The 11,328-nt window shown below is 43.7% G+C and overlaps 1 protein-coding gene across 1 annotated transcript in view; it reads left to right on the forward strand.

The window, feature by feature from the left end:
- The first annotated feature begins 4,077 nt into the window (after positions 1-4,077).
- The window catches only part of MMP23B (matrix metallopeptidase 23B), a 165,446-nt gene continuing 158,195 nt past the window's right edge, over positions 4,078-11,328 (forward strand). Inside the window, exon 1 of the mRNA XM_078642426.1 lies at positions 4,078-4,409. Coding sequence (XP_078498552.1) covers positions 4,269-4,409 — 141 coding nt within the window. The 5' untranslated portion in view covers positions 4,078-4,268. The remainder of the gene's footprint in view (positions 4,410-11,328) is intronic.

Below are 11,328 nucleotides of genomic sequence, written 5' to 3' on the forward strand. Positions count from 1 at the left end.
ATCTTTAAGCCCACATTTTGGGCATTGTTGTACACTACTAACAGCAGTAAATTAATTTACAGCTGCGAAATTTCATAGAAAAAACAACAAGGTGCTAGATGGAATGTTTAAATTAATCTTAGCCTCTTGCAATCGCATGGAGCCCCATCTCAGTCCCATTCTTTTTTTACTCACTGTGCCAATGGAAACAAGCTGATGAGCCCATAATAAGGGCAAAACCGATTCTGTTATGCATGTGTTCCGGTTCAGGGAGGACTTGGCCTGGCAGTTCAGGCTGAACTGTTCCCATTGGAGCAGGGTCAAGGCTGATTTGCATATCACTGGGTCCAAACTGAGGTGGCTTGGTGGGCGAATAAAATGAATTGGGATGCGGCCCACAGTGTTATGTTATGTTATATTTAATTTATACAGCGCGCAGCTACTCGAAAGTGTCCCAGAGCTAACTGAAGGAAAGGACCAGTATGAGCACAGAACAGCGACTAGAAAAGCAACGTTTTCAGTTTTTTCTTAAAGAGCAATGGGTCCTGGATACACCGATGAGCCAAGGGCAATATGTTCCAAGCCAAACTGGCTTTTCGCACAAACGAGTTACCACATAGTGTTTGGATGTTGAACCTAGGGGTCTGCAACAGCCGCTGGGCGGACGAGCGGAGCTGTCTTCCTGGATTGTAGAAAATAAACCTCCTCTGCAAATAGATGGGACCAAGCCCATGGAGTGCCCTATGAGCGATAGTCAGCATCTTAAATTTCAAACGCGAATCAACTGGATGCCAGTGCAAGGAACGAAAATGAAGGCACACACTGCGCCTTGATGTCAATCCAAAGAGCAGTCTGGCCGCCGAATTTTGAACAACCTGCAATTTCTGGATACGGAAGCCCGGGCTGCCCACCAATAGGGCATTGGCATAGTCCAGACGGGACAAGATGAGAGCCCGGACCACAGTTTCTCTGGCACTGCCTGGCAAAAAAGAAAGAAACTTCCTCAAGATTTTCAAGGCGCCAAAGCATGTGGCCGCCAGCCTCCTTATTTAGAGCTAACAGAGCTAGCCAATGGCTGAGATTAATTCAAGCTTTCTATCCAGCACTTTGTTTTTGGATGCCCTAAGTGTGACTGGTATGCCAAGATGTGGGCCCTGTGCTCACTGTGCCACTGGAATCAAGCTATACCTGGCAGAGGAGTCAACAATAAAGGCAAAACTGGCCAATGAATTGCTTCTGTTCCAGTTCAGGGAGGACATGGCCAGGCAGTTCGGGCTGACTGTTCCCACTGGAACAGGGTCAAGGCTGATTTGCATATGGCTGGGTGTAAACTAAGATAGCATGGTGGGCAAAAAATGATGGAATGGTATTTGGCCTAGAGTAATCACCAGTGGCTGAGATTTATTTAAGGATTCCATCCATTACTTTGTTTTTAGATGCAATAAATGATGTGGAGATAAGAAATATTTTTACATAACCCTATCATGTGTAGAGTCTTGCATCAATTGTTTGCTGAATATTTAGGAGTTTTAATAAATAAAGACAGTCCCATAGATAATTCTTCCAGCCTTGGTAACCTCGAGGCTGGACTACGGTAACGTGCTCTACCTGGGGTCTGCCAAGGCCGTCACACGGCGCCTTCAACTTGTGCAAAACGCTGCAGCTCGGCTTCTTTGTGGCCGTCGGAAACTTGACCACATCACAGAACGCCTTAGGGAGCTGCACTGGCTCCGTGTCGAAAACCGGATAAAGTTTAAAGCTTTGAGCTTTATGCACAAGATTAAAATTGGAGTTGCTCCCCTTTATCTTCAGGCCTTAGTCAGTCCCTACATTCCTGTTCGTTCACTTCGCTCTTCATCTCACCATCTTTTCAAGGTACCTAAGTTTAGACTCGCCAGAAGGGGTGGAGGGTCCTTTGCGAATCTAGGACCCAGACTGTGGAATTCACTTCCTTTGAACATTCGGATGGAAAACTGCCACATGCGATTTCGCAGAGCGCAGAGCGGTGAAAACCTGGCTTTTTGACCTATAACACTCTTGCCTTATGACTTGTTGTATCTGTCTCTCAGCGCCGGGAAACCCTCATGGGTAGCTGTCGCGCTTAACAAATTCAAAAAATAAATAAATATTCTGATGGCAATAGTCATCCTATCTAAGCCGGACTACGCCACCTTTGTATTTAGGGTTTCACAAGGAATTGAAGACCTTCTCATTCAGCCTCCTGGCTGCTCCAAAGAGCAAATCTGGTGACTGACCTTTTGCACCCCAAGCCAAGCCAAGGGCCAAGCCAAGCCAAACCCTAATGATGTGGAATTTGCTGCCATTAAACATTTGTCTGGATGATAATTTGTGCCACTTATGGAAAACTTTAAAGACATGGCTATTCAAACAGGAACACTCAGATTAGGTTTTTGGGCAGTTACATCTGCCCTTCTGGTTGTTGATCCTGTCTAGCGCCAAGAAAACTAAAAGCAGCAACTCGGGCTCTCTATACCCATCTCATATCATCAGCAAATCAGTTACTGTGGCTCTTCCAGAATGTCCCCTTGTTTTATGTTGTCCCTTTGGGATTTGAGTTTTGGGGTGAGTTCTTTACCTGGATTACCCCTATAAGTACACACTTAATCACAAAACGGAAAATGATGTAAGAGGCCAAGAGGAGATGCTGTCTTTTAGTAATATTGTTAGACCTTTTTCAGGTTCAGCATATACTTCACACTCCAGCTGGCAGTCTCAACAGAGCAGTCAACGACTTAACTGGCAAGGAGATTGCAAGAACCTGTCCTTGAGAGAGCAGATTTGCTGTTCTCTGGTGGGCAGGGTGAACAGCTGACACTACAATGGAGGGCTTCAGGCCCCAGTGTTCTCAGAAACATTTCAAGCACCTAGTGACCACTGCACATAGGGCATTTATTGAGCACAAACCTACCTATAAAGAAAAAGAGCAGAAGTCACAATGTCTACCTTCCAGGAAAAGTCCTAATCCCAGATTTACTATCCATATACATAGGCCGCTCTAGAACAACTCAAGGGACGCGGTGTGGCTCAGAAGGATGCACATGGCAGTGTCAATCAACTGTCACCAGCAAAATATGTTCTGCATCAAGAAGTTGATGCAAGCTCAACACTACATGGTCTTACGTCACATACCACCAAAACCCTGGCTAAAGTATGCAAAGGTAGCCAAAAGAACGTAAACACCTCTAGCATTTCATGCAAAGTTAGATCTACTATAGTGATACAACTTGGCTTTTCGTGAGATTCTAGCACTAAACAAAGTCATGACACTCTATGGGTACGTGGAATATTTCTCATGGATTGATGGACAAACAAGTATATCATGCAAGGCCCCACTTGTTCAGCACCTTCGCTACACTAGCAACTTAGCGAAGATGCTACAACAGGCAAGCATGGCCGATGACATCATTGACTCTCCAGTCTTTATAAATATGGGTCGTCACATTTATGCTACACAGCGCTGCAGATTTTAACGCATATCTGCGGTGCCCGACTCTTGGTAAAACTGGGCCTTACTACATCGAGTGCCGCCTCTTCTCTGGTGAATACGTGGAATATATATATGCGCGTGAAGACTGTGAATGGGTCGGTAAACAATAGACTGGGAGTGATGCAGGCGTGAGACATTCGAGTACTTGGTGATAGCGCTTCACTGAACACTCTAATCAGACGGTGCAGAGCAGGCTTCCAATGAAGGGATTGTATGTTTATCTACTACAGAACTTCGATTTATAATGGAACTTCAAGTACCAAAATGCGAAGTTACGCCTAACTGGGTCACCTGCTCACACCTGCCATCTAAACCTCTATGGGGCCAGCTAAGCCACCCTGAGCCTGCATATAGGCCCTGCAGGGGGAAGCAGTGCCGGCCACGTATCTGCTGTAACATCTTCCAGACTTGTGACAGCTCTCGCGGGTGATGCACTCCCCCCTCTCTCTGCGCGTTGTTGCTGCCTTTGGTGGAGGCGCTCCTCACTGACAGCAGGGCCGCGTGGGCTGGGTCCAAACCCCGCTGAAACCCACGAAACTCTCATCCAAGTAACATGAAACCCGCCTGGCAGAGAGCAGGAGCGACCCTTGGCAGCCTTCAGAGCCACCGCATGGACTTGATTTTTTTTCCTTAATAAAAAAACCTGACATCTTCACACTGGGCCTCTCCAGTGCACACAGCAGCGCCCGCCGAGAGGCTCGTCTGCAGGAGCTCCTGAGGGCTGTGGGGGGAGCGCTTCGAGGAGCTGGATCTGCGCACTTTGTCCTCTCCTGGGAAAGGAATGGCAGCTCTAGCTGGGTGCAGGAAGGCGCGGCCCGCAGGGTGTCACTCACCTGCAGGGCGAGCTCACCTTCTCCCTGCCATAGGGACCCTGTTCGCGCTGCTTCACGCGACCGCCGGCTTGCAGACCCGGAGGACACAGGTAAGGCGCACAGCTGCAGAGTGGCCGCATGTGATCAAAATTCTTTAATAACCGCGCTGCATGCTGGGACTTGTAGTCTCCCATCGATACTAGAAAATATAAAAACTACAAACATCAGAATCACTATGAGCTCGCAGGAATAAATGGGTGCATTACTGGGGTTGCATGTGCACGAAGGGCCGAGCCTGCACTCCAAAGGTGGCACACACAGGCTTTTGAGGTGGGCACTCCTTACATACGGAGGGCAGGGTAAATCAAGCGCTGCTGGGTAGTGCAGGTGCACAGGAGCCTGGCGCTTTCTTACTCCTCTGATCTCCTGCTTTTTGGCTCTCACTCAGCATGACTGAGCCCTGCTGTCAGTTACTGACCTGCTAGCCCACCGGTGGCCCAATGCGGCAGGTGTGGCACATTCGGAACGAAAGGCAAAGGGGCAGCTCCCTGTGCCCAGAAACCAAAGCACAGTTGGCTCAAAAGCAAGGATTGGCTTCTCCATACTTGGACCAATAGACAGCACGAAGGAGGCGCTTTGTACCAATGGGCACGAAGAGATGAAGAGATGCATGCAGCAGAGTGGGGGCCCGTGTGCCTTAGTGTTGGTAAGAGGAGGACTGCAAAGGGTGAATAAATAAACCTGCGGAGTTTCTCCACTCATAAAAAAGTTAATGCTTATGACCTCACATACTTTATAACAACGAATAAGAGTCCTTAACGCCACATCTGTACATTTCAATACATCCACAAAGAGATTATAGGGTATCGTTGGTTATGTAATCACAATGATAATGTAATATATCATGTCACTAGTGAGATCATGCCGGACAATTGTGAAGTCGTCTGTTACCTCAAGGGTGAGATCCTGAGCATTGTATGTGGTGTGCTAGTTATGGTTTGCGTGGCAGGTGTGCGAGCTATGGATTGCTGAGCTACCCCTACCTGTGGAATTTCAAAGGCTTTCAGTTTTATTTCATAATAATACAGTTTGTGGGTCTGAATACATGGTTTAGATCATGCTGTTCGTTAAACTGCATTAGTTATAGGCACAAGAATTTACGCATAATTAGAGAACGAATCTTATGGCATAGGCCCATAGTGTGAGCAATGAAGACCCACAAGTCACACATATATGTATATGTATGTGTATGTGTGTGTATATATATATATATATATATATATATATATACACACATATATATGTGTGTGTGTGTGTATATATGTGTGTCTATATGTATGTGTGTGTATATATAGTATATATAAATGTGTGTGTGTATATATATATATATATATATATGTGTATCTACATATATGTGTGTATATACATATAGAAATATATATATATATATGTGTGTATATACATACCAATGTGTATATATATATATATATATATATATATATATATATATATATATATGTGTGTGTATGTATGTGTGTATATGCATATACCTGTCCAAAGACAACACCAGTTCAAAAGTACGCTATCAGGTTATGAAGCAAGACACCAGTTTAGTATATCCCAGTTTTAATCCACAACACGTTTCGACTGTAGAACAGTCTTGATCAAGACTGTTCTACAGTCGAAACGCGTCCTGGATTAAAACTGGGATATACTAAACTGGTGTCTTGCTTCATAACCTGAGTGCATACTTTTGAACTTTTGTTGTCTTTGGAATTGGATTGCCAGTACGCTCTGCCGGCATGTATGCCACCCCCCACGGGTCCCTGCACTTCAGAAGGAGCTGCTTCTGTTTTGAAATATATATATATATATATATATCCAAACAGAGTGGGTTCTTCTGAGACCATTACTCCAATCGTCAGGTGGCGTACATCGGCGGCGAACCCCGGCCGTTACTTTTCTATTACTTCAAAGTTGCTTCTCAGCAAGTACGCACTCAGAGACAGATTCTGATGTAAGGGTTTTATTCCCAAATTACGCTACGCGTTTCAACACTATGCAGTGTCTTGATCACACAATGCTTCGAAGTGTACTGGCATTTTTGTAACTAAAGGAAACCACAAACAACATAAACAAGGGTGTACATTTACACACATCACGTGACTTGAAATGTGTTATTGTCGGCCATCTTTGAGTGGTGACAGACTGTTACATAACATAGCCTGCACCCTCCAAAATCAAGTATATATATCGATAGGCTTGCATTGAGAGTCCGTATACATTGAGACCATTTTTATGCACAAGCTGTGGTATCACAATAAACCCACTAAATATACATTCCAAATTATTTCTTTGGAGTACTTGCCTAGCAACACAATTTGTTCGGTCTAGTGCCATTAAACGTATCATCCTAGGCTTATAACAGTTGGGGGTTGGTGAATCGTCACCCAAAATTGTCCGCCCTGCTCACTGGTATTGTCCTGAATTATTTACCTTTGTAGAGCTAAATTATTCGGAATTCATACTTTCAGATGCATGCGGTCTAGTGCCCTTGTTCCCTCTTCTTATTGCATACCAGTTTTGTGCATCTCATCAAATCGACTCGCAATCTGTCACAAATGATATCCCTTCTTCTGTCAGTTTGTGGTATTACCATTGCCATAATTATTGCGCAGTCTAGTGCTCAAAAAGTGCAAAGAATAAGTGCTTCCAAATTCATGAATTTAAAAGGAAGAGAGAAGTCAAATTAAGTAGGAACCCAGTGTAGTGCCAAGGCAGTGAAGGGAAGTTTCTCTCGTGTCCTAAAAAACAATGTGATAAAAGTGAAATTAAAATCTTATTGCACTAAAAAGATATGTACATACAGTGATTAAAGCCGGAAAAAGTCAATTATCAGGTTCATTCAATAATTTACATTTCATTGGTTGCCAGCATCTATATACTCATATTTGCCCAATCATGTGTACAAGTGAGTTGCCAGTTCCTCATCAAGGTTATGGCACCCAGGGAACCTGGTCTCGAGATCTAAAATCCACCTTGATTCTCGTTTTCTGAGTGCTAACAACCGATTTCCCCCTCTTTTTCCAATATTGACCTGTTCCACTATATAGTATTTCAGTAGGGTATTATTGGATTGATGGTACTCGGAGAAATGTCTTGCTATTGGGTATTTAATATCCTTATGTGTAATGGCTCTGAGGTGTTCCTGCACTCTTTTTTTGGCCATACAGATTGTACTCCCCACATATTTCTTGTTGCAGGGACATTCCAAAACATACACTACATATGTGGAGTTGCAAGTCAAAAATTGTTTGATCTCCCTAGGTTTGGGATTGCCTGGTATGTGGATTTTTTTCACCATTACACTGGCCATGCATGCACGGCAATGCCCGCAAGGGTAAAAGCCTTTTAGACCCTGCACATGTGTCCTTTTCTCTGTCACATCTCCCTTTACCAATATGTCCCGGAGATTCCGTCCTCGCCTGTAGGTAATACTAGGTCTTTCCCTTATTCGTGGCCCTATGATGTTATCCGATTTCAGGATAGACCAGTTGTCGGTAACTATTTTGTGGATCCTCTTGGATTCATTATTGAATGTGGTAATTATTCTAGTCTGTATCTCATCTTCCCCTGCGTTCTTATTACTTTTGGGTAAAAGAGCATTAGTTCTGTCAATTTCAGAGACTTTAGAGACTGCTTTTTTGAGTACCCACTCGGGATATCCCCTCTCCCGGAATCTCGATATCATGGTGGCTTGTTCCTCTATAAATCCCTCTGGATCACTGCAGTTTCTTTTGGCCCTCAGTAATTCGCCAAAGGGGATACTCCATTTCAGCGGGTCAGGGTGGGCACTTAGGGCATGCAACAAACTGTTGCCCGCCGTCTCCTTTCTGTGAAGTTTTGTGACAAGATTGCCCTGACTAACCTGAATTTCAGTATCTAGAAATTCTACACATTCATCACTGATGTTGCTCGTGAGATGTATGTTGTACCCATTGGTGTTAAGTTTTTCAATAAAGTTTTCAGCCTCACTCCGGGTACCGTGCCAAACAACAAACAGGTCATCTATGTACCTGATCCAAGTGCCTACTTTCGCAAAGTATTCCTTCAGCTGGACATCATTCCTTATTTCCTCCTCCCATTTACCCAGGAAGAGGTTGGCAAAGCTCGGCGCAAAGGCCGAGCCCATAGCCACGCCACGGATTTGTTTGAAAATGTCCCCATCAAACATAAAATAATTATTTCGTAGGCACATTTTCATCATGTCCATGATCATACTTGTGTGGTCTAAGTAGCATATATTTCTGGTCTTAAGATAGTGGTAACTTGCTTCCATGCCCTGGACGTGGTCTATGATGGTATATAGAGCACTGACGTCCAGGGTAATGAGCAAAGACCCTTCTACCCAATGCAAATCATTAATTTTATTGAGAAAATCAGTCGTATCTTTAATGTGGGACGGTAATTTACAGACGTATTCTCTCAGGAAGTGGTCAATGTATTTAGATACATTTTCATTGACGCTTCCAATAGAGGATACTATAGGTCTTCCAGGGGGATTAGTAGGGTCTTTATGAACCTTGGGCAGTAAGTAGAAGATGGGTAATTTAGGATAATCGGTTTTAAGGAATTTAAACTCCTGCCATGTAATAAGGCCTTCGTTTTGCCATTCAGTGAGATTTCCCCAGGTTTCCATGATACTCTCGTGATAAGCATTGATATTGCTTTTACAGTAAAAAGCACCAGTTTCTAATTGTCTTAGAGCTTCCTTGATATATAGCTCTCTCCCCCACAAAACAACATTGCCCCCCTTGTCTGAGGGTCTTAGAACCACACTCCTATCTTCTGCCAATGAGAGAATACATTCTCTCTGTGTGTGTGATAGATTAGAGTTCCTGTGTGGGTGTTTGTAGTATGTGTGTTTCAATTTAGTCAATTCCTTATTCACCACGTCCTGGAACGTATCAATAGAGTCATGGGGCATAATTGGACAGAAGACAGATTTCGGTTTGAATGGTGTTTTAGCAGCCATATCTATTCTAGTGTCATCGGTTTGAAATTGATGACACTAGAATAGATATGGCTGCTAAAACACCATTCAAACCGAAAGGAACTCTAATCTATCACACACACACAGAGAATTTATTCTCTCATTGGCAGAAGATAGGAGTGTGGTTCTAAGACCCTCAGACAAGGGGGGCAATGTTGTTTTGTGGGGGAGAGAGCTATATATCAAGGAAGCTCTAAGACAATTAGAAACTGGTGCTTTTTACTGTAAAAGCAATATCAATGCTTATCACGAGAGTATCATGGAAACCTGGGGAAATCTCACTGAATGGCAAAACGAAGGCCTTATTACATGGCAGGAGTTTAAATTCCTTAAAACCGATTATCCTAAATTACCCATCTTCTACTTACTGCCCAAGGTTCATAAAGACCCTACTAATCCCCCTGGAAGACCTATAGTATCCTCTATTGGAAGCGTCAATGAAAATTTATCTAAATACATTGACCACTTCCTGAGAGAATACGTCTGTAAATTACCGTCCCACATTAAAGATACGACTGATTTTCTCAATAAAATTAATGATTTGCATTGGGTAGAAGGGTCTTTGCTCATTACCCTGGACGTCAGTGCTCTATATACCATCATAGACCACGTCCAGGGCATGGAAGCAAGTTACCACTATCTTAAGACCAGAAATATATGCTACTTAGACCACACAAGTATGATCATGGACATGATGAAAATGTGCCTACGAAATAATTATTTTATGTTTGATGGGGACATTTTCAAACAAATCCGTGGCGTGGCTATGGGCTCGGCCTTTGCGCCGAGCTTTGCCAACCTCTTCCTGGGTAAATGGGAGGAGGAAATAAGGAATGATGTCCAGCTGAAGGAATACTTTGCGAAAGTAGGCACTTGGATCAGGTACATAGATGACCTGTTTGTTGTTTGGCACGGTACCCGGAGTGAGGCTGAAAACTTTATTGAAAAACTTAACACCAATGGGTACAACATACATCTCACGAGCAACATCAGTGATGAATGTGTAGAATTTCTAGATACTGAAATTCAGGTTAGTCAGGGCAATCTTGTCACAAAACTTCACAGAAAGGAGACGGCGGGCAACAGTTTGTTGCATGCCCTAAGTGCCCACGCTAACCCGCTGAAATGGAGTATCCCCTTTGGCGAATTACTGAGGGCCAAAAGAAACTGCAGTGATCCAGAGGGATTTATAGAGGAACAAGCCACCATGATATCGAGATTCCGGGAGAGGGGATATCCCGAGTGGGTACTCAAAAAAGCAGTCTCTAAAGTCTCTGAAATTGACAGAACTAATGCTCTTTTACCCAAAAGTAATAAGAACGCAGGGGAAGATGAGATACAGACTAGAATAATTACCACATTCAATAATGAATCCAAGAGGATCCACAAAATAGTTACCGACAACTGGTCTATCCTGAAATCGGATAACATCATAGGGCCACGAATAAGGGAAAGACCTAGTATTACCTACAGGCGAGGACGGAATCTCCGGGACATATTGGTAAAGGGAGATGTGACAGAGAAAAGGACACATGTGCAGGGTCTAAAAGGCTTTTACCCTTGCGGGCATTGCCGTGCATGCATGGCCAGTGTAATGGTGAAAAAAATCCACATACCAGGCAATCCCAAACCTAGGGAGATCAAACAATTTTTGACTTGCAACTCCACATATGTAGTGTATGTTTTGGAATGTCCCTGCAACAAGAAATATGTGGGGAGTATAATCTGTATGGCCAAAAAAAGAGTGCTGGAACACCTCAGAGCCATTACACATAAGGATATTAAATACCCAATAGCAAGACATTTCTCCGACTACCATCAATCCAATAATACCCTACTGAAATACTATATAGTGGAACAGGTCAATATTGGAAAAAGAGGGGGAAATCGGTTGTTAGCACTCAGAAAACGAGAATCAAGGTGGATTTTAGATCTCGAGACCAGGTTCCCTGGGGGCCATAACCTTGATGAGGAAC

The sequence above is a fragment of the Lissotriton helveticus genome, chromosome 5_1 (assembly GCF_964261635.1).
Source record: "Lissotriton helveticus chromosome 5_1, aLisHel1.1, whole genome shotgun sequence".
In the NCBI taxonomy this organism is placed as follows: Eukaryota; Metazoa; Chordata; class Amphibia; order Caudata; family Salamandridae; genus Lissotriton; species Lissotriton helveticus.